This window comes from Perognathus longimembris, chromosome 7, assembly GCF_023159225.1.
Source record: "Perognathus longimembris pacificus isolate PPM17 chromosome 7, ASM2315922v1, whole genome shotgun sequence".
Taxonomy (NCBI): domain Eukaryota; kingdom Metazoa; phylum Chordata; class Mammalia; order Rodentia; family Heteromyidae; genus Perognathus; species Perognathus longimembris.
Window position 1 is genome coordinate 35,964,887 of NC_063167.1, and position 27,540 is coordinate 35,992,426.

Consider the following 27,540-nt stretch of genomic DNA (forward strand, 5'->3'; position numbering starts at 1 on the left):
CACACCCTCAAGTCGGTGGCCCCACCTCTAGCCCCGCCCTCCCCACCCAATCCCCGCCCACACCAGAGGCCACGCCCCTTATGCCGGCCCCGCGCACGCGCGACTCTCTGTGCTAGCCCTCCCTCCCCGCTCCCCCGCCCGGTCGGTCCCGCGGTCCCACGGCGCCAGGTCGCCCCCAGCCCCTCCCTCCTGCCACCCTCTCGGTGTCCCACCCTCGCCAGCTTTGTGCCCGGGTGCCGAGCCGCTTCTCCCGTCAGCCTCGCCTCGTGAGGAAGGAGCCGCCGCCGCCGAGGTGCGGCCGCCGCTCGCTGCCCCGGGCTGGGGCACAGGTAGGTGGCGGCCGCGGGCTGGGCGGCTCGCTGAGCCCCGGGCTGCGTGAGAGAGTGAGGGTGGGGGTGGGGCTGAGGGAGGGGGGGTGGGTGAGGAGAAGGCCTCCGGGGATGGGGTGTGGGGGTTCCAGGGAGAAGTGAGGAGATGAGGACGGAGGAGTGTGGGAGACAGGTTTGAGGGTGGGTCGGTGTGCAGGGGGAAGCTGTATAGGATTGGGGTTCGAGGCGAGGGGGAGCAGGATTATTAGCTCGGGAGAGGCTTGTTTGGGAGTCGTGGGGCGGGGGGGGGGGCTGGAGGGTTGCTGTTTTGAGAAAGGGGAGAAGGAATGGGGTTTGAAGGGTGCATGGAGGAAAGGAACCAGTCATGGAATCGGGGCAGCGGTCGGGCTGCGGGGGTGGGGGCAGGGAAGAAATAAGTTGGGGCTATGGTTGTGAAGTTGGGGGTAGTGAGACGAGAAGGGAGGGGATTTTGAAGGTTGGGAACACTGGACGAGGCAGGGGGTGGTGAGAAGCCTGTCCTCGCTGAGGGAAGCTCGGAGGGTGGGAGGAAGGGAAGAAAGGGTGGGGGCTGGAAGGGAGGCAGGTGGAGGCGGGTGGGGTTGGGTGTAGGGGACTGGGAGCCACGTTTCCGAGGGGTCTCGGAAATCTGGGAGGAGGGGCGGAGGAATGGGGAGGGGCCAGGCGAGTGGTGCTGGGGGAGGTCGGGAATTGGGGACGCGTGGAACGACTGGATTTTGTGTGAGAAGCTGTCGAGTTGCTCAGAGTGTCAAGATATAAGAGAGATTAGATTAGCGTGGTCTGGGAGGAGGCTTGGGGGGCCGGATTTGGGGCGAGCTTCTGGAGCTTGGTGGAGGAAAGGGCTTGGGTGAGAAGGCAGGTGGGGAAGTGCGATTACAGGAAAAAGAAGTGTGTGTGTGTGGGGGGGGGATTGAAAATTAAATGATGGCCACGACAGAACAATGAGGGTAGTTTCGAAGGTGGATTTTAGGTAGTAGTTTTCGAATTGGTTTCTGTTCGGGTTTTTGTTAGAGAATTTCTAAAGAATACTGCATTCTCAAAAGAAGCCAAAGGTGGTCTGCAGTTTTGGCGTCAATGTCATGGGTTGACATGTTTTCTGGGTATGTGGATGTAGCTAACTTCTGCCCTAACTAAAGAAGGGAGCCTTCATCATAACTCTACCCTGGCTTTGTTCCACCAACTCCTTCCTCAGATACCCACTGTTGTTATTTTTTAAATCTCCTCCTTGTCCTCCCACCCCCAGCTTAAGCCAATGAGTACCAGAGGGATCAAACAGGTGGGTGAGATTAAATTTTAACGTTTTCTTGATTCTAAAGTCTGGTGTCATTTTTGTTCTTGAGAAACAGTGGGTACAGTCGAAAGAGCGTTTGCTTTGGAATAATACTGCCTGGAGATTGAATTTAGTAGGTTCTGCCATTTAACCAGCTCTAGCTCTATTTTTTAAGTAAGTGACTTCATTTCTCTGAGCCTCGTTTTCTATTAAGGAACAATACTGACTTCATAGGATTGGTGATTACATGAGGTCATCGGTATAGTACCAAGCACTATGCTTAGCAGCTGGGAGGCACTTAATAAGCCGTTGCCATTATACCCAGTGTCATTAACATCCTTTCGACAATCTGTTATTCTTAGGGGATTTTTAACTTACTTTACTAAAGTTAGGTGCTTTCTTCTTTTTCTTTTCAAATTAGATAGCAATAGACTCCACACTCATCCCTCTGTCCCCTAATTTTTGCTTGGTAAACTGGCTTCAAGGCCTGAAGAATTAGTGCTTAGATATCAATTAGTTTATCTTGCCTCTTATTCAGTGAAGCCTTAGAGAGCTGAATTTTTAATGCTCTAAGGTTACATTTCATTTATGTGCAGAAATTATATGCTTTGTGGTAACTCTAGCTTACTTACGGTGACCAAACACTAGAACATGCACTATTGTATATATTTGTATGATGTTTGAGTTACAAAGCTGCCTTTAAAGAGATTGGGAAACCCATTGGAATGCCTTTCACTCTGTTAAACTAATATATAATACAGCTACTACAGATCAGTACTGAACGTTGTTCTTCTTATAAATACCTACTATTCTAATTTTCCAGTTTGTATAAGTTTTTTTGCCATGATATAGATCAGGCTCTGTCTCCTCTGAGGAGTCAGTTTATTATAGGCCACCATGAAAAATAGTCACATATAAGTAATGCCTATAATAGAAACTTGGTGTAGAATCCTCTTTATAGTTCTTAACTCAAAAAACATCAAACATGAGCCAAGTGGTGCTGACTTATGCCTATATTAGTAGTTACTCAAGAGGCTGAGATCTGAGGATTGAGGTTCCAAGCTAGGCAAGGCAAGAAAGTCTCTAAGAGTCTTATCTCCAATTAACCAATAAAAAGCTAGGTGGGGAGCTGTGGCTCAAACTGTAGAGCACTAGTCTTGAGTACAAAAGCTCAGGTACAGTGCCAGGCCCCAAGTTCAAGCCCCAGGACTGGCACAATTTAAAAAAAGGGGGGGAGCTGGGATGTAACTCAGTTGCAAAGCACTTGCCTAGCAAGTGCAACATCCTGGGTTCGATCCCCAGTACCAAAAAAGAAAGGACAAAAAAAAAGTTCAAACATGTACTTAATAGATTATTTTATAGTACTCTATCATCTCCCACGAAGTACAGGATGTATAAATTTAGTCCTACAAATCATAGGTTACCAGAATTCCCTGAATCAAGGTCACTTCCCAAATACCATAGCTGAATAAAGAGAGGCCTTGGAGTACAGTATAGACAATTGATATAGTTTACTCTTTAGGAAATATTGGACTTTGCATCATTTTCAAAGACAGTAGCACTTGCTGAGTAGTCTAAAGATAAAAATGTACTCATAACTATAACCTTAAAAAAAATAGATCCTTAGAACCTAAAGCTGCCAGGATTTGGGGCAGGGATTAGCATCCTTACTCTGGTCCTGAGTTGCCTGTGCCCTCTGCTGGCTGGAATCAGATTTAGTTTTCATCACATGTGGTCGTCCATCCATCTATCCCTTTTTCCGTTTTACTCTAAAGTTTGTAGTAGCTTAATGTTGTGGTTGAGGATTAGGAACACTACAGATGGGTGGAATCTGTTCTTTATTCAGGGATTGCACAGTGTGTTGATCCATTGTTATACACTATCTTCAGTAAAATTTGCCCCTCTGATACTAAAATCCAGTCCTTTTCTTTGAGGGCCATACCTGATTTCAACTTCCTTTTTTCTTTCTTTTTTTTTTTTTGTGGTATTGTAATTTGAACTTAGTGCCTCTTGCTCACCATGCAGGTGGCCCACCACTTGAACCATGCCCTAGCCCTAGTGCTTTAATTATTTTTGATAGAGTCTAGTGATTTTGCTTAGAGCCAGGCTCCAATAAGGGATTCCTTACTAATTAGCTGGGATGACAGGTATGAGCCACCACACTCTGTTTTTTTTATTGAGATGGTACTCTCAGTAGCTTTTTGCCTAAACTGACCTCAGACCATGAACCTCCCAATCTTCCAAATTGCTGGGATTATAGATGCATCACGGTGCCCAGCAATTGATGTCTACTTTCTGACCTTCAGGTAGTCTAGAGTTCTGAGTGTCCAACCACAGGGACAAAGATCTTTCCTCAGGATTAAGGTCTGTGAGGTTGGAGGGGCCAGATGCTTACCCTGATTGGAAGAAAAGTCTAGAATAAGCAATGCATCTCTATAGCAGCAGATACTAAATGCTGGCAAGAATATGGATTGTAAGAGTTGGCACTGTGACAGGATTTTTTTGTTTTTTAGTTGAGTTGTTTTGTATTTTTTCCTTGGTCTTACCAGTAGCAATATTCCCATCATCTGCTCTGCTTCTACCACCTGCAGAAGGGTCTGCCAAGTGGGGGAGGAGCCTGCAGCTGTTGCCTAGAAGAGAAGCTGCCTCCTAGCAACAGTATCAGCAGGTCCTTCAACTCAGAGCACTAGATCTGCCCCCTTCAGATCTCATTCTTCCTCTCAGCCCAGCAAATATCTGTTGAGCACCTACTCTGTATTAAGCACTATGTTGGATCTAGGAGAGGGTGGTAAATCAAATTTATGCCTTCTCTGAGTACAATAACAAGTAAACAAACATAGTTCATGGTGCTAAGTATTGTGTAGAAAGGAAACACTAGGTGTTCTGGGAAAACCAGACAGGCATGTACTTGTGTAGGGGTTAGGGAATATTTCCCAGGCCAGGGATGATGATTGAGCTGAGTGTTAATGATGAGTAGGAATTAGCTAGATCAAGGAGGCAGAGAAGGACCCTCCAGCCAAAGGGAATAGAATGTGTTAACTAGTGGAACAAGAGGAGAGTATAGGCAATTTTTTAAGTGCTGTGGTATGGACACAGAGTAGAGCAGGAGATGAGTGGGGACAGGGTGAGGCTCTCTTTTGTGATGTGCTTTATACACATAATTATCCTCTGGAGAAGCATGGATAATACTGATCCCCACAAACAGGTTCATTGTTTGATCTTCAGAGGCTCACTCAGCATTTTTGATCACTCACTGGTTTGCTGACACTTGTAAGTGGCTTCAGGGCCACAATTGATGCAGCAATAGCAGGGTCAATTAGCCCTGAGTTCAAACCCCAGTATTGTTAAAAAAAAAAAAAAAGGCCTTTTGGAGGCAATGTTAGGCCTATATTATAGTAAATTTAACCTCTATCTTCTGTTTACTTATTATTTGTTGATTTTGTGGTACTGGGAATTGACCCAGGGCCTTGTGCTTGCTAGGCAAGTGCTCTGTACCACTTGAGCTATGCCCCAACATCCTGTTTTGTTTTGGCTGGGTCATGCTATGTAGCTCAGGCTGGTGTGGAACTCAGGATTTCTCTTGCCTCAGCCTCCTGAGTACTGAGATTATGGATGTGTACTACCATGCTTGTATTTCTTTTCCCTTTAAATTGTTGTAGAAATGCCTTAATTTTATTTAGCATAGCAGTTTCTTGTGTGTTTTGAAATCTCATAGTTTCTCAGCAAACAAGCATTTATACTGATTTGTCTTTGGCTGTATAATGTCACTCACCTGTATGACTGCAGAAATACTTGTTTACTTTTACTTCCCTTGCCTTAGCCTCCTGAGTGGGTCTTTGCATGAGCCATCACACCCAGCTCTCAACTGGTTGTGTGTGTGTGTGTGTGTGTATACACATATATGTGTATGCTTATTTTTTTGTTTTTGTTTCTTATCTCAAAAGTTTCTTTCAGAGCCAGGAGCTGGTGGCTCATGCTCGTAATCCTAGCTGCTCAAGGGAGTTGAGACTTGGAGGATCAAGGTTTGAAGCTATCCTGGGCAGAAGAGTGTGAGATTCTCTCTCGAAAATGACCAGTAAATAGGGGGAGGACAATGAGTGGAGAGAGAAATAGTGGGCAAATACAGTCATAATAATCAATGTACATATGTAAAAACAGAACCAGATCACGCGAGGAAATGGGTGTGGTTGGTATAGATGAGGGAGAGGATGATGGAAGGGTCAACACTGACCAAGATGCATTGTACTCATAAACTGATATTTTGAATTGAAACTCCTTTGTGCAACTACTTGAGGGTATTAAAAAATAAAATAAGTAAAATCAAGATTAACTATCAAAACACCAGGTTGAAGATATGGCTCAAGTGGTAGAGTCCCAGCTTAACAAGCAAGCTCAGCAAGTTCAAGGCCCTGAGTTCAATATCCAGTACTAGCTTAAAAAGAAAAAAAAAAAAAGAAAGACAGGCAGCTAAGATGCCAAAAAAGTACTCTGTGAGGATCTTAATGGTGCTTACAAGTTGAGATGTCTTTTCATCTTTTGCCTGGGCTACCCTTGAACTAAGAGTCCTCCAGTCTCTGCCTCCTGAATAGTTAGGACTATAGTCCTATAGGCACAAGCCATCATTCCCAGCCTCTCCTTTTTTTTTTTTTTTAAGGCTGTGTTCCAAAGAAGCCTCTCATTTTTTTATCTGTATGTAAATGCATTTTGGTTTTTTGTTATAAATTCAGCTTTCCAGATTTTATTTATTTTTGCTACTGGGGTTTGGGATTCTTTTTTTTTTTTTTTTGGCCAGTCCTGGGCCTTGGGCTCAGGGCCTGAGCACTGTCCCTGGCTTCTCCCTGCCCAAGGCTAGCACTCTGCCACTTGAGCCACAGCGCCACTTCTGGCCGTTTTCCATATATGTTTGTGGTGCTGGGGAATCGAACCGAGAGCTTCATGTGTAGGAGGCAAGCACTCTTGCCACTAGGCCATATTCCCAGCCCATGGGGTTTGGGATTCTAACTCAGAGCCTTGTACTTGGTAGACAGGCACTCTTATACTTGTACTTCCAGCCCCTATAAACATATTTTTATTTTTTAATCTAAATTTTAATGATATTACAATATTCCATGGTATTATTTAATAACATCTCAATTTGGGGGAATTAGATTGTTTCTAATTGTTTTGTTAATGTAAACTGTCCTGCTATGAATTTGCTTGTTAAAGAATCATTGCAGGGGCTGGGGATATGGCCTAGTGGCAAGAGTGCTTGCCTCATATACATGAAGCTGTGGGTTCGATTCCTCAGCACCACATATATAGAAAACGGCCAGAAGTGGCACTGTGGCTCAAGTGTTAGAGTACTAGCCTTGAGCAAAAAGAAGCCAGGGACAGTGCTCAGGCCCTGAGTTCAAGCTCCAAGACAGGCACACACAAGAAAAGGTAAAGGGGGCTGGGAATATGGCCTAGTGGTAAAGTGCTCACCTCATATACATGAAGCCCTGGGTTTGATTCCTCAACATCACATATATAGAAAAAAGCTGGAAGTGGTGCTGTGGCTGAAGAGGTAGAGTACTAGCCTTGAGCAAAAAGAAGCCAGGGACAGTGCTCAGGCCCTGAGTCCAAACCCCAGGACTGGCAAAAACAAAACAAAAGAAAACAAACAAAAAGAATCACTGCAGACATCATTGATAACTTCTTCAGGGTGAATTTTAGAAACAGAATTGGAGGTGGGGGTCGGGGGGGGGGAGGGTGGGCAGTGAATGTGGCTTAGTGGCAGATTGCTTGCCTGGCATGCATGAAGCCCTGGATTTGATTCCTCAGTATCACATAAACAGAAAAGGCCAGAAGTGGCACTGTGGCTCAAGTGGTAGAGTGCTAGCCTTGAGCAAACAAGCTCAGGGATAGTACCCAGGCTCTGAGTTTAAGCCCCAGAACTAGCAAAGAAAAAAGATTGGAGCTGGGTTTTGGTAGACAACATCACCAGTTAGCCAAGGCACGGGAAAAAAGGACATTCCAGGTAGAAATAGTAGAGGAAACCTCAAGTACCAAAGTTCATAGCAACTGGTGAGGTTTGCTTTTTGCACACTAGCCACAGAGCCTGCCTTGTAGGCTCATAAAGCTCTCAGCACAGAAAGATGGAGTGTTACGTGTTACAGATGGCATTTTAATTGGATTTGCTTCCTTGTGCTTTGCTTTTATAGTCTCAACCTAGGCAATGGCTTACTACCTCAAGTCAGAAAGCCACCTAGACCCAGGACCCATCTACGTGCGAGAAAATGGGCAGCTGCACATGGTCAATCTGGCTCTGGATGGGGTCAGGAGCAGCTTGCCGAAGTCAAAGCCCTTCAGACTGTTTCCCAAAGGCTTTTCCGTGGAGCTTTGCATGAACAGGGAAGATGACACTGCACAGAAAGAGAAGACTGATCACTTCATCTTCACATATACTCGGGAAGGGAACCTTAGGTACTCTGCCAAATCCCTCTTCAGCCTCGTCCTGGGCTTCATCTCCGACAATGTTGATCACATTGATTCCCTTATTGGCTTTCCTGAGCAAATTGCTGAAAAGCTGTTCTCTGCTGCTGAAGCCAGGCAAAAATTCACACAGCCAGGTGCTGGGCTGAGGGCCCTACAGAAATTCACTGAGGCCTATGGAAGTCTGGTGCTTTGCTCCCTATGCTTGCGAAACAGGTGGGTGTTCTTTTCAGGATAGTGCTATTTATTGGGTGTGTTTATCCTGTCAGTCTTGTCAATCCGTGGGGTTTAGTAAACTCAGGAGCTCTACCATCAAGTTCTACTTCAATTTAGAACTTCCACAGGGAAAGTGGGAGGTCATGTAGAGAAAAATTAGAGTTGCTCCCCTCCCACCCCATCTCCCAGACAGCATTTAACCTTATTTTGAATTTAATTATTTTTCTTGTTATTATAAAGGTGATGTACAGAGTGGTTACAGTTACATAAGTCCGGTAAAGAGTATGTTTCTTTTTGAACACTATGAATATATTTTTTGAGGACTAGTTCATTGCTACAGCTCCTCCGTTAGATAGGAAATACTTTTCAACCAAATGTTTTCTCCTGCCTTTCTACTTTCCTACCTTGCTGCCTTCCTCCCCCACCCCACCCCCTTTTTTTTTTTTTTCCAGTATTGGGGTTTGAATTTGAGGCCCTGCGCTTGCTAGGCAGGTGGTTGTTCACTTGAGCCACACACTCCCATTACCTTTTGCATTTTCATTATTTTTCAAGAAAAGTCTTATTTTCTGGTCTGGGACCAATCTCAGATTTCAGCCATCTTGTTATCTATGGCCTCCCACATAGCTGGAATCTTAAGATTGCAATACCATACCTGCTGGCTTTATTGGTTGAGATGATCTCACTAATGTTTTGCCCAGGCTGGCCTCAAAACTACCATCTTCCTAACCTCTGTATCCTAAGTAGGTGGGACAACAGATGTAAGCTACTAAGCAGACCCTTGTATTTTGTTTTTGAAATAGAGTCTTGCTACCCATGCCTTAGCTGCCTTGAACTCACAGCTTTCTGCAGCTGTATTTTGAGTAGCTGGGATAATCACTCCAGGCATATACATTTCTTGTGTGTCATTCCAGAGATACTCTGTACATTTACCAGCTTACCTAGCTCCCCTTTTCTACACAAATGACCACATGCTGCACACAATAGTATACCATGTTTTCTTCACATAATTTTATAATCATTGATATTATAGATTTTTAAATAGCTTTATAGTGTACTTCCACTTGAAAATTTTTTGTGATAAAAATTATAAAAGGAGCTGGGCACCAGTGGCTTACACCTGTAAACCTAGCTACTCAGGAGGCTGAGATCTGAGGATCGTGGTTCAAAGCTAGCCTGGGCAGGAAAGTGAGACTCTTATCTCCATTTAACCACCAGAAATCTGAAAGTAGCATTGTGGCTCAAGTGGTAGAGCACTAGTCTTGAGCCGAACTGCTCAGGGTCAGCATCCAGGTCCAGAGTTCAAGCCCCACGGCTGACCAAAGGGGGGAAAAAATTGTAAAAGGCAGTTTACTGTTTTACTTAGAAAGCTGGGCAAAGTACTCTATCACCAAGCCTCATTCTTAGTTCACCTCATTCTTAGTTTACAAGAACCTGGAGCTTTGTCTTAGATTAGCATCTAGTGTTGTCTGTGACCTATACTGTTGGTTCCTTAGCCTTGATACTATAATGTTTGTTTATGTGCTGGTACTTGGGCTTGAACTCTCTACCCAGCTTTTTGCTGGTTAATTGGAGAGAATAGTCTCCCAAACTTTCCTCTCTGTTTTTGGCTCTGAACCAGGGTTCTCAGATCTCAGCCTCTTGAGTTACTAGGATTATAGGCATGAAACACTGGAGCCCGACTTTGTAATGTTTCTTAATCAAATTACAGAATGTTATATCCTTCACAGATAAACCTTATTTCAGAATTACTAAAAAATCCTTTGGTTAATTGACCAAAGGATGTGTTTCCTTTTCTGTAATTGCTAGTAATCCCCTAAATCGCCCTTTTTAAAAATTTTTTTAAGGGGCTGGGGATATAGCCTAGTGGCGAGAGTGCCTGCCTCGGATACACGAGGCCCTAGGTTCGATTCCCCAGCACCACATATATAGAAAACGGCCAGAAGCGGCGCTGTGGCTCAAGTGGCAGAGTGCTAGCCTTGAGCGGGAAGAAGCCAGGGACAGTGCTCAGGCCCTGAGTCCAAGGCCCAGGACTGGCCAAAAAAAAAAAAAAATTTTTTTTTAAGTATTAAGTATTTTAAGTATTACAGGGAGGTTACAGTTTCATACATTAGGCATTGGATACATTTCTTGTACTGTTTGTTACCTCATCCCTCATTCCCTCTCCCCCCTCCCCCATTCCTTTCCCCCCCACATGAGTCCCCTTTAACAAACTTCAACTCTGTGATTGGAAGTTGAAAACAGCAGCTTTATTACAGTGCAGCTAAAATACATCTGAATAAATAGGGCTCATTTATGTACCCAGAGGAGCTCTGTCTCCAGGAAGCTTAGATTCTATAATCTAAAGGGGGTATCAGTACCTGAAGCCATCTGCAACTAGTAGTTAGGCCAGTGATCAGTTTGTGTACATCTAATTTTAGTTGGATATGGGAAGAAAATGGATTTACCCTAACTCTTGCCCTCTATTTATTCCATCCTTTTTTTTCAGTTAGGATTTTGAAAAAGTCTCTCCCTCCTTCTCTCCTTTCTCCCTCCCTCTCTCTATTCTCTCTGTTCTCTCTCTCCTCTCTCTTCCCTCTCTCTCCCCTTTCTCTCCTCTCCCTCTCCCTCTCCTACTTCTTCTCCCTCCCCCTCTCCCTCTCTCATCCTAGGGTTTGAAACCAGATCCTGGGTGCTATAATGCTCTGCCACTTGAACCACAGCCTCACTTCTAGCTGGTAGTTTAATGGAGATAAGAATCTCATAGACGGCTGGGGATATGGCCTAGTGGCAAGAGCACTTGCCTCTTATACATGAAGCCCTGGGTTCGATTCCCCAGCACCACATATACAGAAAATGGCCAGAAGTGGCGCTGTGACTCAAGTGGCAGAGTGCTAGCCTTGAGCAAAAAGAAGCCAGGGACAGTGCTCAGGCCCTGAGTCCAAGGCCCAGGACTGGCAAAAAAAAAAAAAAAAAAAAAAGAATCTCATAGACTTTCTTGCCCTGGCTGGCTTTGAACCTGGGATCCTCAGATCTCAGCTTCCAGAGTAGTTAGGATAGGAGTGAGCCTCTGGTGCTTGCAGAGATGTAGACTCTTACATGTAACTCCATTGGTCCTAGCATCATATGTGGAAACTTTGAGGCCTTCATGCTATAAGTGGATCAGAATTTAGATGCTCTTCACAAATCAATTTCCTTTTTATTTTAAGATCCTCTTCCCTTTGAGTTCCTGTCATACCTAATCCTTTTCATTTGACTTTACTGACCTCACTGAAAGGCTGGAGCCCAGCCTAGTATGCAGAGTGCTGAGCTCCTTTTTCCTCTCCGGAGGCCTCTCTGACAGCTTCATGCAAGCAGTTTGGCAAGGTGCTTGCTTCAGTATAATTAAGTTGCTCAAGTTCTTAGTTTGTCTTAATAACCATCTAGATGAGAGTCACGCTGCCACATACTTTTGGAGTAAAATTAGAGTAACAGAAACCCAGTGGGGCTGACAGGTGTTCAGTGTTTGAGTAGGAAATGTATGTGATCTGCCAGGTATGGTATCTCTTGGAATATTCTTGAATGTGTGCAGATGAGAACTCAGAGTTCTTGGTCTTATTTTATTTTTTTGTCAGTCCTGGGGCTTGAACTCTGGGTCTGGGCACTGTCCATGAGCTCTTCAGCTCAAGGCTAGCACTCTACCACTTGAGCCACAACACCACTTCTAGCCTTGTTTTAGTTTTCATATTTCTAGATAAAAAACACCTTTAGACAAAGTACAGTTTTGTTAGTGTCCCTAAAGTTTAAAAAGTCCCAGTAGTCATGCCAAGGATGTCTAATAACAAAGCATATGTTTTTCTCATGACTTGCTTTCACTCATGTACTTTTATTTGTTCAAAATGCATATTTCATTATAATCTACAAGATTCTCAAGGCATTTACTAATTAAAAATTTAAACCTGGGCTGGGACTATGGCCTAGTGGTAAAGTGCTCACCTCATATACATGAAGCCCTGGATTCAATTCCTCAGCACCACATATATAGAAAAAGCTGAAGTGGCGCTGTGGCTCAAGTGTTAGAGTACTAGCATTGAGCAAAAAAGAAGCCAGGGACAGTGCTCAGGCCCTGAGTTTAAGCCCCAGGACTGGCAAGAAAACAAAACAAAAAAATTTAAACCTGCGTGCAGACAGTTATCAGTGAAGTCTGTTTATAACATAGTACTCTGGGGTGATGTGACATTGACTGGCACAAAGCCACAAATTGTAATGAATGGAAGGAAGGAGAAAAGCCGTTAATTGCTCTCTATTCCACAGGTATCTGGTGATTTCACAAAAACTTGAGGAGATTAAGTCTTTCCGGGAGCTGACCCGCTTGGATCTTTCCTGTTGCAAACTTGGAGATGAGCATGAGCTTCTAGAGCATCTCACCAATGAGGCCCTGTCTAGGTAGCTACCTGCTGCCATATCTAGATGATTGGTTTATTGGTTTGCTTGTTTTTAAAGGATAAACGAATTGGATCATCTTAAGAAATACTAATGACTTCCCTTTTCTGTGTTGATTTGCTATTTTTTTCCCTAGAATACTCTCAAACTCCACACACTTGGTATAAACAATTTTATAGCTTGACAACATTTAGGAAAGTCAATAGGGTTTACAATTTCCCTCCCCTAAATAACCTTTCTTTCTTTCTTTTTTTTTTTTTTTAAGTGGTTCTGGGGCTTGAACTCAGGGCTTGGGTACTGTTCCTGAGCTTCTTTTGCTCAAGGCTAGCACTTTACCACTTGAATCACAGCTCTATTTCTGGCTTTTTCTGTGATTAACTGGAGATAAGTCTTACAGGCTTTTGGACTTTTTTTGCCCTGGCGCTCTTTGAACTGTGATCCTTAGATCTCAGCCTCCTGAATAGCTAGGATTACAGGCGTGAGCCACCTGCACCTGGCTAATAACCTTTATTTCAGCATGGAACTTGAAACTTCCTGGGTTGGAGAATTTTACTCTTTTTTTTTTTTTTTTTGGCCAGTCCTGGGCCTTGGACTCAGGGCCTGAGCACTGTCCCTGGCTTTTTCTTGCTCAAGGCTAGCACTCTGCCACTTGAGCCACAGCGCCACTTCTGGCCGTTTTCTGTATATGTGGTGCTGGGGAATCGAACCCAGGGCCTCATGTATACAAGGCAAGCACTCTTGCCACTAGGCCATATCCCCAGCCCGAGAATTTTACTCTTTATAATCCTAGTTTATTTAAGGAAATCTGAGAAATTACATCATTCCTTGCAGTCATTATTGTTTGCTATTTTGATTATTACTGGACTATGAATTACAAAAAGGAACTACTAAAAGACAATATTCTTTTCAAGAGCCCATTTTATTTGCCAGATGCTCATGCCTGTAATCCTAGCTATTCAGAAGTCAGGCTGAGACTGAGGATTGTGGTTCCGAATCAGCCTGGGAAGAAAAGTCTGTGAGACCCTTATCTCCAGTTAACCAGCAAAAAACTCCAAAGTGAAGCTGTGGCTCAAGTGCTAGAGCACTAGTCGAGCAAAAAAGCTAAGGGGCAGTGTTCAGGCCCTGTGTTCAAGCCCTAGTTTAAAAAAAAGAGAGAGATTGCTGGGTGCCTGTGGCTCATACCTGTAATATTAGCTACTCAGGAGGTTGAGATCTGAAGATTGTGATTAGGATCCAGCCCAGGTAAAAAAGTTCCCATGAGACTCTTAACTCCAGTTAACCACTCAAAAACCAGAAGTGGCACTGTGGCTCAAAGTGATAGATCCCAAGCCTTGAGTGAAAGAGCTCAGGGATAGAGCCCCTGACCAAAAAAAAATTTTTTTTAAAGAAAAGAAATGGCCCTTTCAAAGTCTGGCCCTGATTGTTTACATCTAGCTGTTTGAGAGTCTGAGATCAAGAGATGGCAATTTGAGGCCATTCTGGACAGAAAAGTTTGTTAGACCCCCCACCTTCTGAATCTGTAGCTGTGTATCATGGTGCATGCCTCTCATCCCAATCTATGTGAGTGTCTGAGATTAGGAGGATCACAGTTCCAGGCCAGCCTGGTAGCAAAGTCTGTGAGACTTCTTCCCCACAGAGGGAAGCTGGATGTGGTGGCACATGCCTATGCTGCTAAACTAAAGTAGAATTGAGGCTCAGATGCACATCTGAGTGAGAAAGAAGCAAGACTATCTCAAACCAGGTACCTGTGGCTCATGTCTTAATCCTAGCTACTATGGAGAATGAGATCTGAGGATCATGGTTTGAAACCAGCCCAGGGATAAAAATCTGAGACTCTTATCTCCACTAAACTACCAAAAAAAAAAAAAAAAAGCTGGAGATAAAACTGTGGCTCAAGTGATAGAGTGCTAGCCTTGAACCCAAGAAGCTCAGGGACAGTGCCCAGGCCCTGAGTTCAAGCGTAAGGACCAACACACGTACATACACCACAATAGAGACCCTATCTCAAAAATAACCAGTGAATGGAGAAGGCAGAATGATAGAAGAGGTGATACTGATGGGAATATAATTTAAGATTAGCTGGATAAATTAGGTAATGGGTATAAATAATCTGAAAATCTAGACTTGAAGTTGGTTAGAATTAGAGCATTGGTTGGGTGTGCTGCATGCCTATAATCCCAGCAGTTGGGAGAGAAGGGTAAGTGCAAAAACATCTCCAATTTGAGACCAGCCTGGACTATGAAGGAAGACTGCCTCAAAAACAAAAAGGAGAAACAATATCAAAATATATAGAATTGTTTACTTTGCCAAAGGAATTTTTCAAAATTTGATTTAGAGCCAAGCCCCCAGGCTGGCATTTTTCCGGTTAATTGAAAGAATTTAGTGGACTTTCTGACTGAGCTGGCTTTGAGCTTTTGTCAGGGCTCAGTATCTTGAGTAACCAGGATGAGCTACAGGTGCTCTGCTACCCAAGGAGTCCCTAGAGGAATTATTGACTAGATGTTTGCTTACTTTTTTAGCAGACTTCTGAGCTGTGTAGAATGTTTTGATTTCTCACATGATTTCTCCAAAATGCAACTTTTTTTTTTGCCAGTCCTGGGCCTTGGACTCAGGGCCTGCACTGTCCCTGGCTTCTTTTTGCTCAAGGCTAGCACTCTGCCACTTGAGCCACAGCACCACTTCTGGCCATTTTCTATATATGTGGCGCTGGGGAATTGAACCCAGGGCTTCATGTATATGAGGCAAGCACTCTTGCCATTAGGCCATATTCCCAGCCCAAAATGCAACTTTTGTTTTAAGGCATATTTATCCTCTTAATTTATCTCATCGTATTCCTTTAGTGCCTTCTGCCATCTGAGGTTAGTACTAAAAGGCACTTTGATCCCTAAGTTAGTCCTTACTTGATTCTGAAACGGCACCAAAAGAACCTTAATTCTATTCACGCCTTGGTTTTAAAATAGCAGGGGAGCAAGGGGGAATGTATATTTGACAAGTGATGGGATTTACAGGTATGTGTTACCAGACCTGGTACTATATGTATGGGTGTTATGTATATGTGTGTGTATGCTGGTCCTGAAGCTTGAACTCAAAACATGGATGCTGTTCCAGAGCTTTTTTGCTCAAGATGTTCTCTACCACTTAAGCCACAGCTCCATTTCTGACTATTGGAACTAACAGTCTCACAGACTTTCTGCCTGGGCTGGTTTCAAACTTTGATCCTCAGATCTCAGCCTCCTGAGTAGCTAGAATTATAGGCATGGGCCACTGGCAGCCAACAATATTCTATATTTTCATATGACCTATTCTCAAACTCATATTTTTAAGTAATTTAATTATGGACTTTGTTTCCCTAGTGTAACTCAACTACATCTGAAGGATAATTGTTTATCTGATGCTGGAGTACGGAAAATGACAGCACCAGTTCGAGTGATGAAAAGAGGCCTTGAGAATCTAACACTGTTAGACTTATCTTGTAAGTTTTAGTAATTAAAGTTTATTAATGTTGGAAAAATGGCTTCAGTGATCACCTTCCCCTTGGTTTTAGAGGGCAGGAAAAGCCCTTTCAGAACACCGTGCCCCTCAGTATGCAAACTAGACTGCTTTCCCTTTCATTCATAATTTATGTCAAGGATGTCTGACTCTAGTTCCTTTGGGTGTCTGTTTCATGGTATCTGTCATAGGTCATTTTAGTCAACACTTACCTGCGGCAATAAGGATGTGAATCTAGTTGTGACAACTTAATATTCTCAGATATTGACTCCAACAGAAGGAAGTCAACACAGACCATGGCAGTTTTGGCAGCCACCAAATCTGTGGCTGGGTGGCATGGTGGCAAAAGGATAAAGAAACTGTGGTAAATTCAGAGGGACCTTCTGGTGTGTCACTTTATACTAATAGCTGTGTAGCCTTTGGCAACTTATTTAATCTCTGACCCATGAATTTGATCTCCGTAGAATAAGGATAGTATTGAATCCTCTTCAAAACCTCCTAGAGACATGGGTATTCATTCAACAAATATAAGCATCCATAATGTGCCCAGTCCTATGCTTATTATGCCCTAGAGGACAATGCTACACACAATTCTGGTACTATATAAGAAACGTTTCCGAAGAAAACATATGTTAGCTTTAATACATGTTTATAAATGCTGTTCTCATTTGGTTCCAAATTAAACCTTTTGGTTAACTAACTATATAGTTTTCATTGACTTTTCTCTTGATCCCCAACTCTTGGGTAGTTAGAACTATAAAGGATCTTAGGGGTCATCTCTTGTGGGTGGTTCATATTCCAAGGAGGGGACAAGACCCCTATATTTAACTTCCTCTGAAAAGTTTGTCCACTCAATAGTTGTGGCTGCCTAGACTCACTTCTCCTGTGTTTCTAGTTGCTGCACTAGCAACTGCTATATTGTAACAGAAGCTGCCCCTACTTGACACCTAGGTAACCCTGAGATCACAGATGCTGGAATTGGATACCTCCTTTCATTTAGAAAACTAAACTGCTTAGATATCTCTGGAACTGGGCTCAAGGTAAGACTTTAGTTTTTCTCATTTTTCCAGATTTAGTATTTGATACTTTGCTTTTTGTTTGAAAGGGCTGGTATTCATGATGTGGGGATTTTGTTGGTTTTTTTGGTTCTGTTTTGATGTTTGAGGCATGGGCTTGCGATGTAGCCCAGGCTGGACTTGAACTTGTGGCCTTCCTGCCTCAACCTTTTAAGTGCAGGGATTATAGGTGTGAATCACCATTCCAAGCCTATGATGGTCTTTATTTTCTACTGAAAGCAAGTGTTCACCTATCTGTTTTGTCTCTCCCTCACTAGGATATCAAAGCTGTCAAACACAAACTCCAGACTCACATAGGCCTTGTTCACTCCAAAGTGCCTTTGAAGGAATTTGATCATAGTAACTGCAAGACAGAGGGCTGGGCTGACCAGGTACTACAGAATTTTCTCTACAGTTAATAAAGCTTTTTGTTTTAATGAACTGATTTTTAAAAGAATTTTGTTGGTACTGGGGTGCAAACTCTGGGCCTTGCACTCTCCCTTAGGTTCTTTTGCTCATAGCTGGTGTTTTACCACGTGAGCCACAGCTCTATTTCCAGCTTTTTGCTGGTTAATTGGAGATAACAGTCTCTAGCTCAGTTTGTCTGCCTGCATGACTTCAAACCTCCATCTTCACATCTTGGTCCTGCAAGTAGTAGGATTATGGGCATGAGCCATCTGCATTGGCTTGAACTGAATTTTTAATAACACGTAGACCAAACAGTCCTCTTGGTATTCCTTGACTGAATTATCATCTTCTTGTCAAACCAGAGACAGTGATGGGCTATTGCAGTATCGATGAGGAAATATCACCTTACAAGTGACTCCGAAAATAAGTGAATTCTGGCTTATTATGCAAAAAATCCGGCCAACCTGTCTTCAGGACAGATTTCTCTTAGCAGCATGTACTTAACTCTCTGTAGGAAATCAGGAAGGGAAGAGACTGGTGAGGCTGAAGCACTTCAACTTTAATCTAGAACATGCATGATGAAATAATTACCAAAGTGTATCCCTGAATCTTAGATGCACCCAGTGGACTTGGGTCAGTATGGGATGATCACACCAATGCTTGGGAGCAGGTATAAAAAGCATCGAAATCAAAGAAGCTGAGGTTTAGAATCCTGGCTCAATAACCCAGTTTTCCCTTCCATGCCACATTTGTAGTGTCACCGTCCAGTGGCCCTTTTCTTTGTATAAATATCAACTATCCTTATTCTGGCATGATCTTCATATCTCAGTGCAGCCATGTACTGTTTCTTGTTACCTTCCCACTTCCTCACTGCCCACTCACTTCCTAACCCTTGCAGTCCAGATGTGGCCTCCACTATTATCCTGAGAGTATTCTCTGGAAGGTGGCAAATGGCCTCATGCTTCTCTTTCCTTGTATTTTCTGTGGCATATGATTTTCTTTCTTGGTTAATTCTTTTTTTTTTCCTTCCCCCCCCCCATTTTTGGAGTTAATTTTGATAAGTATCTTCCTTCTTTCTCTCTTTTACATCCCCATTCACCCCTGCTGACCTTAGCTTTTCTCAGGCCTCTGCAAGGATGACTACCCTCTCAGATGCTAGATCCATTCCCAAAGATTGTCCAGCAGTCTCTGTTTGATACCTTGTTCACTTGTTCCACTTGTCCATGCAGAACCAAACTCTATTTTTCTATTCTCTGTTCCCAAGTACTCCTTCTTACTGACATTCTTTCTTCTCTTGGTAGAAGGACAATTTCCCTTCAAGTCAGGTTCAGTAAGTCTATCTTTGTCTTTGTTTTGTTTTGTTTTGTTTTGTTTTTTGCCAGTCCTGGGCCTTGAACTCAAAGCCTGAACACTGTCCCTGGCGGCTTTTTGCTGAAGGCTAGCACTCTGCCACTTGAGCCACAGCGCCTCTTCTGGCCGTTTTCTCTATATGTGGTGCTGGGGAATCGAACCCAGGGCTTCATGTATATGAGGCAAGCACTTTACTACTAGGCCATATTCCTAGCCCCTATCTTTGTCTTCTTTTTGTTGTGTGCTTGGGGCTTAAACTCAGGACCTGGATGCTGTGCCCTGAGCTTCTTTTATTCAAGGCTAGTGCTACCACTGGAACCACAGCACCGCTTTCAGGTTTTTTTGAGTAATTTATTGAAGAGTCTCACAGACTTCGGTCTGGGTTAGCTTCAAACCACAATCCCCACATCTCAGCCTCCTGAGTAGTTAAGATTACAGGCACAAGCCACCAGTGCCTGGCCCTATCTTGGTCTCTTAGATCTGTTCCTGTTTTCCATGACAATAAAAGTGTCATAGGAGGGTCTGTGTGCCAAACCCTGCCATGTATTTAGTCCTGGTAATATCCCTGTGGAATGTGCATAAGTTGTTAAACCCTGTTTTGTAGATAAAGAAATTGAGACTCTAAAATGAAATCCCTTGTTAAGCATCTCCTGGCTACGGAGTGGCACAGTCAACTCCAGACTGTTCTTAAACTCTAGTGTACTTACTGTTCTTGTGAAAGGCCTTTCTTGATTATTATATGGCAAATGATCATGAACTTATTAAATGCAAAGTTCTTATTACTCATGGTATATTGGAGTGATAGTTTGTCTTTCATTTATATAGTAACTTGTAAAATTTAATATGATCACATTAAAATGTATTTGTAAATTGTTGGTATATTTTAAGGCGTGAAGAAGTCTATGAATGTATAAAAAGTATTAAGACTAAGGTTTTAAATTTTTAGTAGTTTTAAGTGTGTGCAGTTTATTTGTAGCTTGGGATAAGGAGAGGAATAAGAGTCAGCTTACTATACTTGTGTTAATCATGTAGACATAAACATTCTCATTCAACTCTTGTACCAGAACAGAAAACCCAGCTTAGTTTTATTCTTTTCTTTTGCCAGTCCTGGGGCTTGAACTCAGGGCCTGAGCACTGTCCCTGGCTTCTTTTTGCTCAAGGCTAGCACTCTACTTTTTGAGCCACAGTGCCACTTCTGGCTTTTTCTATATATGTGGTGCTGAGGAATCAAACTCAGAGCTTCATGTATATGAGGTAAACACTCTACCACTAGGCCATATTCCCAGCCCATTAGTTAGTTTTATTCTTATCACCAATCATCCAAAATAAAATATACCACCTGGGTTTGTGTTTGTAGAAAGGGAGGGAGCGAGGACTAGGAATGTGGCCTAGTGGCAAGAGTGCTTGCCTCATATACACGAAGTCCTGGGTTCGATTCCTCACATATATAGAAAAGGCCAGAAGTGGTGTTGTGGCTCAAGTGGCAGAGTACTAGCCTTGAGCAAAAACAAAAAGCGGGGGGAGCATAGGAAGCATGGCGGCTTGTTACATTGTTCAGCAGTAGGGTGCTTGCCTAGCTTGAAGAAGGCCCTGGTTCCATCCCCTACTTTGCAAAGAAAGAGGAGGGAAGGGAGCAAGGGGAAATAAGAAAGGCTTGAGATTATGTTTGGACTCAAATTTTTCCAAATATCTTTTAGATTGTTCTGCAATGGGAGCGTGTGACCGTAGAATCAGTGCAACCACGAAAAAACATGGACCTTCGAAAAACAGCTCTCAACTTCTGTGAGAAATTCCTTTTTTTTTTTTTTTTTTTGAGTTTTTGCTTTTGGGATTTTGTATTCCTAAATTGATCAAACTGTGTTCTTTTAGTGGGAAAACTAATTGCAATATTATTGACATATTTATGATTAATAAGACTTATATTCTCTTAATATAGCTTACAATTTAAGTTTGCTCTTAGCTTTTCAAACCAGTATCAAACAGATAGTCTTTTGGTCTTCTTGTTGGTTTTGAACTCCAGATCCTTCTGCCTCTGCATCCAGGTATCAGGACTACAAGTATGTTCCACTGCGCCTGGCAGGAAGATATGTACTTAGGTCCTGTCTTATTACAAGGAAGATTTATGGTGGCACAAAAGTAGATAGAATACAGAAGAACTGAGAAGGAATTTGCTATAACTGAAAGATTTAGAAGTGAGGTTGAATGTAGCTCAGTGCCAGAGCACTTGCCTACCATGTGCAAGGGCCTAGGCATGAAAAGAAAAAATAAATTTCTTTTTTTTACAAAAGCAAAAGTGTAACCCAAGTTGGCATCAACAGGTAAATAAAAATACATAACTAAAATGTATTTACATTCAATGGAATATTATTCAATCCTAAGAAAATTTGAGACCAGACCATTGAGTGTTAACTAAGGCACAGCAGGACCAATACTGCATGATCACAGAGGTTCCTAAATTCCTTAAAAAAAAAAAAAAAAAAAAAAAAAGCAGAGCAGTGTTTGTCATAGTGTCAGGGAGGGAAAAATAGTGAGTTACTGTTTAATGGTTAAAGAGTTTCAGGTGTTGGTTTTGTCTTTCTGCCAGTACTGAGGCTTGAATTCAGGGCCTTCTGCTCTCACTTGGCTTTTTCACTCAAGACTGGTGCTCTACCACTTGAGCCACAGTTCCACTTCCAGCTTTTTTTTTTGCCAGTCCTGGGCCTTGGACTCAGGACCTGAGCACTGTCCCTGGCTTCTTTTTGCTCAAGGCTAGCACTCTGCCACTTGAGCCACAGTGCCACTTTTGGCTTTATCTATATATGTGGTGCTGGGGAATTGAACCCAGGGCTTCATGTATACGAGGCAAGCACTCTTGCCACTAGCCCATATTCCCAGCCCGCTTCTGGCTTTTTCTATGTATGTGGTGCTGAGGAATCGAACCCAGGGCTTCATGTATATGAGGCGAGCACTTTACTACTAGGCCATGTTCCCAGCCCCAACCCGTCTTTTTTTAAAGAAACATAATTTTATTGTTATTGTTAAGGTGTTGTACAGAGGAGTTACTGTTGCATGAGGCAGTATCACCCCTTCTTTTGTTTTTCCCCAATTTCTTCCTCCTGTTCCTGCCCACAAGTTTGCATTTGCTCATCCTTCCTCCATTTTTGCTGACTTCTAGCTTTTTAATGGTTAATTGGAGATAATAGTCTGCTGGAGTTATTTGCCTGGTTTCAAGCCACGATCTTAAGATTTCAGCCTCCTGAGTAGCAAAAATCATAGGTGTGAGCCACCAGTGCCTGGCTAAAGTTTCAGTTTTGTAAGATATTAAAAAGATTTTTGGAGAAGGGAGATGGTGATGATTGTACAATTGTTGTTGTTGTTTGTTTTTGTTGCCAGTTCTGGGGCTTGAACTCAGGGCCTGAGCACTGTCCCTGGCTTCTTTTTTGCTCAAGGTTAGCACTCTGCCACTTGAGCCACAGTGCCACTTGTGGCCTTTTCTACATATGTGATGCTGAGGAATTGAACCCAGAGCTTCATGTATACGAGGCAAGCACTCTTGCCACTAGGCCATATTCCCAGTCCCATGATTGTACAATTTGAGTGTATGTAATTCACTGAACTATACACTTAAAATTGGTTAAATGATAAATTTTACGTTGTGTATTCCAGCATAATTTTTAAAGAGAATTGAATGACAAAATAAAAGTGAAGACAATAGGTTAAAGTAAGACTCCAGGCTGTACCAAAAAAGTATAGAGTAAGATTGTATTGTTTGCTGAAGATGTGCCACAGATTTGATTTAAATGGTAGGATAGATTCATGTCCAGATTTTTAAAATAACTATTGAGCTTTTAGTTTGTGCTAAGCCAATACATTATACATTATTCTGCACAGCACACTTAGTAAGTATTTTTCTTTTTTTTTTTTTTTTTTTTTTTGCCAGTCCTAGGCCATGAACTCAGGGCCTGAGCACTGTCCCTGGCTTTGTTTTTGCTCAAGGCTAGCACTCTGCCACTTGAGCCACAGCGCCATTTCTGGCCATTTTCTGTATATGTGGTACTGAGGAACCGAACCCAGGGCCTCATGTATACGAGGCAAGCACTCTTGCCACTAGGCCATATTCCCAGCCCTTAGTAAGTATTTTTGATATCCTTAGGAAATGAGAAAGCTGAACCTTGGACTAGTCACTAGTCCAGACTCACTTGTCAGAATCCAGTGAGAGTTCCTGGCATCATGATGTGCCAATGCACACACCTCTTAAGGTGCAGATTATAGACATTGCAGGGCTCCCATAAAAATAAAACTTAATCCAAACTTCACCCTGTTTGGGCTTTTGTTGTTCCCCTGGGTTATTCGTTTAGTCTAGATGTAGACAGATGTCAGCATGCAACATAGTGAACCCTTCCTGTCTCCATTACTCTTACAGATCAGACCCGGGCGCCAATGGAAGCCTCAAGGAAGTGTCCCCTGGCAGACACCCACATGAACTCTTCTGGGAAACTCCAGTTCTATAGAGAGAAAGCCTCAGACTGCCATGGGCCATCATTGAAACATGAAGCTGCCTTGAGCCAAGAGACAAAGAAGAGCAAGAAGAGAGCTTTTGAGGAGTCAGAGCCCGAACAGAATAACACTCCACAGTCTTCAAAGCAGAAATATGTATGTCTGACTGTGGACGACTGGGACTTGTTAAATTCCTACTGACTGGGAGTTAGAAGTTGACCTCTCCCCTCAAGTGCTAATGCACGAGGAAAGGGGACTGGTGATGATTTACTTTTTGTTTGAATTTACCTATGGCATTAGTGTAGCAAGCAGAAATTTATACTTTTTGTGGTGGGGGGGAATACTATGGAAGTACGTGATAATTTCTAATGTATATTTTCAATACATAGTAATTTTTTCAAATAAACCTTTTTGCTGTCCTTAAGTTCTGTTTGTGAATTGTAGACTGGAGCCCACCAGAAGTCACAGGTTGGGGTAGAAGCCATTGTGAACTAATAGGGCAGCATAGCATGTGTTATTACTACAATCTGACCGGGGCAGCCGGACTGAGACATTCATGAAGCATTCTGGAGTTACATGGTAGTAATGAAGGCCCACCGACAGGATGTCCTGCTCTCTTGTCAGCCGTGGAACACAGATAGGGAAGAGCTCTCATTCACCAACTTGTTTAAGGTCCCAGTATAAAGTGACAGAACTTAAACTTCTTTCCAACCAACTCCAAAGCTCAGTCTCTTACATTGCCTTCTTAAATAATAGCTGCCTAGTAACTTTCTAGGGATCTTTGCAACAGTTACAAAAGTAACTTGGACCAGTCAGTGGCCTGCCTAAAGGGCAGAGGCTTCTTTCCTTGAGACACTTTTTTGGGAAGAAGTAATACTTTAGGCTTTGCAGGCCATAGATTTCTGTTGCAACTAGTCTTAAAGCAATCAACACACAGTAAATGAATGTGGTTAACATCCCAATAAGGTTATGTTTAGGTAAACAGGTGGAATTAGCCGTAATTTGCTAACTCCTATCTTAGAGTCATGTTTCTGAAGCTTTACTGTGTATGCAAAATACCTGGGGCTCTTAGTAAATGCATATTAAGGTCAGGTGTGATGGTTCACATCTTTAGTTCTAGCTACTTCAGAGACTGAAGCAAAACAATCAGGAATTCAAGGCCAACCTCAGCAACTTGGCAAGATCATATCTCAAAAATAAAGTTTAAAAAAATAAGCAGATTCAGATGCACAGGTCTATAGTTTGGCTTAAAATTTAATGTTTTTAACAAGTGTCCAAATGATACCAGTGCTTCTCATTTGTAGATCACACAGCAAGGATCTCTTAATTGATGCTCACTTTCCAAATCAGAAGCCCCTACTGTGTTGAACACTGGACCTTAAACATGAAACAGAGTCCAGAAGTATAAATAAAGAGTACCTCCATTTCAAATTCTACTTACATGTATAGCAGTTAAAAATACTTTGAGCTGGATATGATGGCCCATACAAATAAATCACAGTGCTCAAAAGACTGAGGCAGGAGGGGCTCAAGTTCCAGGCCAGCCTGGCCTATACCCTGAGACCCTCTTGGAAAAAGAAAACTTGCACTTGCTTTTATTTTTCTAATATGGCTACTAGGAAATTTTAAATTACATACATGGCTTACCATTTGTGGTTTGCATTTTATTTCTGTTGGAGTGCTGCTGTAAGTCATCCACCGTTAAATGGCAAGCTACCATCAAGACTTATAGGCAGTTAATGAGAAGAGGAAAGTACCTCGAAATTGAAAGCAAGAGTTTGACATTTGGAAGTGCTATGGAGTTGAACCAAGATTTTAATAAAGTTAGACTTTGGATCTGGTGCATGTTTCACTTGCTGTTTTGCAGAACACAGGGTGTTACCCCCGCTAAAGGTGGCCTATTATCTGGGATCATATCAAAAGCTCTGATTTCTGACATTTATAAAATGAAAAAGGTAAAAACTGCATGTTATGGTTTGGATTTTGGGTTTTTTGTTTCTTTGAGATAGAGTCTCACTGGGTAGCTTAGGCTGGTCTCAGACTTTCCATTCTCTTGCCTCAGCTTCCCAGAACTAGGATTATAGACCTATGCCAGCTTGATTTGACTGTGTGAGTGTGTGTATGCGCGGGTGTGTGCATGCGTGTGTGCAGCTACTTGGGTTTGACCTGAAGGGCTTCAAGCTCTTGCTTGGATTTTTCAGCTCAGTCTGGCATTTTACCACTTGAGCCCACACCTCTATTTCTGGCTTTTTGCTGGTTCATTGGAGATAGTAGTCTCTAGGATTTGTCTACCCAAGCTGGCTTTTAAACTAGGATTCTCAAATCTCAGCCTAGTCAGCAGCTAGAATTATATTTAGGAAGCATTGAAACCTTGTGCCCTTTGATTTTTTTAAAATAATATCTTATTAGCTTACATTAGATATACGGAGAAAGATTTCATTGTTAAGTTTCCACACATTTATTTTTTATTTTTATTTTTATTTTTTTTTTTTTGCCAGTCCTGGGCTTTGGACTCAGGGCCTGAGCACTGTCCCTGGCTTGTTTTTGCTCAAGGATAGCATTCTGCCACTTGAGCCACAGCGCCCCTTCTGGCCATTTTCTGTATATGTGGTGCTGGGGAATTGAACCTACGACCTCCTGTATATGAGGCGAGCACTCTTGCCACTAGGCCATATCCCCAGCCCCCACACATTTATAATATGTTTCAGTCCGTTAATCCTAAATGTCCCCCAGAAAAGGTTGGGCTTTTTGAAAGCTTGATCCCCAAAGTAACAGCGTTCAAAGGTGGGGCCTTTAAGAACTGATTGGATCATGAGGGCTCTGACCTCATTGATGAAATAATCCATTTATGAATTCATAGCTTAATGTTTTTGTTTCTTTTTTTTCTTTTTTACTAGTCCTAGAGCTCGAACTTTGGACCTGGGTGCTGTCCCTGAGCTGCTTTTTCTCAAAGCTAACACTCTACTACTTGAGCCACAGCACTACCTATGGCTTTTAAAAAAAAAAAATAAGTTTGTTGGAGATAAGATGGACTTACATGCCTTGGTTGGCTTTGAACCATGATCCTTAGATATCAGCTCCTGAGTAGGATTACAGGCATGAGCCACCAGCACGTGCCTGGCTTTAATGGTTTTTTGACAAAAGCAAGTTAACTCTGTTTCGGCCACCAAGAACTGAGTAAAGCTTTCTTCTACCACATCTTGGCTGCTTTTTTTTGGTTTTGTTTTTTTGCCAGTCCTGGGCCTTGAACTCAGGCCTTGAACACTGTCTCTGGCTTCTTTTTGCTGAAGGCTAGCACTCTGCCACTTGAGCCACAGGGCCACTTCTGGCTTTTTCTATATATGTGGTGCTGAGGAATCAAACCCAGGGCTTCATGTAAACGAGAGGAGCACTTTACCACTAGGCCATAGTCCCAGCCCCTTGGCTGCTTTTGTAACCTTGTTTTACCCTAGGCCTAAAAGGAACCACACTAAGCACATATGGACTGAAACCTCCAAACAGCAAGCCAAAATGAACCTTTCCTCTTTTAAATTGACTTATCTCAGGTATTTGGTCACAACAACAGAAACCTGACTGACAGAAGTGTGGACTTCATTATACTTTTCCAAGGCCTTTCCTTTTGCTTCCTTGCCACCATAGGCTGAGCTCCATCATACAATGGTGAGGTTTTGCTTCACCACAGCCTTAGAAACAACAGGGCCAACTGACCATGAACTAAAACCAAGAGCTAAATTAGGTCTTTTCTGCTTCTGCTATGTCTTATTGTGTCAAAGCAACATAAAGTTCACTAACACAGTTCAGATGAGGTTTTTTTCCTTTTGTTGAAGCTGAACTCCAAAATGTCATTTAGCACACCTTGCCAAATTCCTAGTAGAACTAAAACTTGGCATGCATTTCCAGTCAAACTTGAACTTAAACTCGATTACATCTGCCCCCACCCCTACACACAGACACATACCATTGTTGCCTGTCAACAGTGCTTCTTCACAAAGTGATATGTGAAATTACTCCCCAAACATCCCTCCTACATGATCATATGGGAAACAGGTCTTCCCCTCTTACCCTCAAAGCAACTGAT

The 27,540-nt window shown here is 42.7% G+C and overlaps 1 protein-coding gene across 2 annotated transcripts; it reads left to right on the plus strand.

The window, feature by feature from the left end:
* The first annotated feature begins 128 nt into the window (after positions 1-128).
* Lrrc42 (leucine rich repeat containing 42) lies at positions 129-23,886 on the plus strand. 2 transcript variants are annotated; one of them, XM_048351359.1, is made up of 8 exons: positions 129-329; positions 7,800-8,286; positions 12,556-12,687; positions 16,038-16,156; positions 17,125-17,213; positions 17,507-17,620; positions 20,684-20,768; positions 23,389-23,886. In XM_048351359.1, exons 2-8 carry the CDS (start codon positions 7,814-7,816, stop codon positions 23,661-23,663), a joined length of 1,287 nt encoding a protein of 428 aa, XP_048207316.1. In that variant the 5' UTR covers positions 129-329; positions 7,800-7,813; the 3' UTR covers positions 23,664-23,886. The 2 variants fall into 2 exon arrangements, with proteins under 2 accessions (XP_048207316.1, XP_048207317.1); XM_048351360.1 differs by lacking the exon at positions 129-329 and adding an exon at positions 1,275-1,623.
* The last annotated feature ends 3,654 nt before the right edge of the window (positions 23,887-27,540 follow it).

Excerpts from the sequence above, each read along its gene's own strand:
- Lrrc42 (XM_048351359.1), top strand. The coding sequence starts at position 7,814 with ATGGCTTACTACCTCAAGTCAGAAAGCCACCTAGACCCAGGACCCATC. Across the intron at positions 16,157-17,124 it reads AACACTGTTAGACTTATCTT|GTAACCCTGAGATCACAGAT; the intron begins GTAAGTTTTAGT and ends CTTGACACCTAG. Across the intron at positions 17,621-20,683 it reads CAGAGGGCTGGGCTGACCAG|ATTGTTCTGCAATGGGAGCG; the intron begins GTACTACAGAAT and ends AATATCTTTTAG.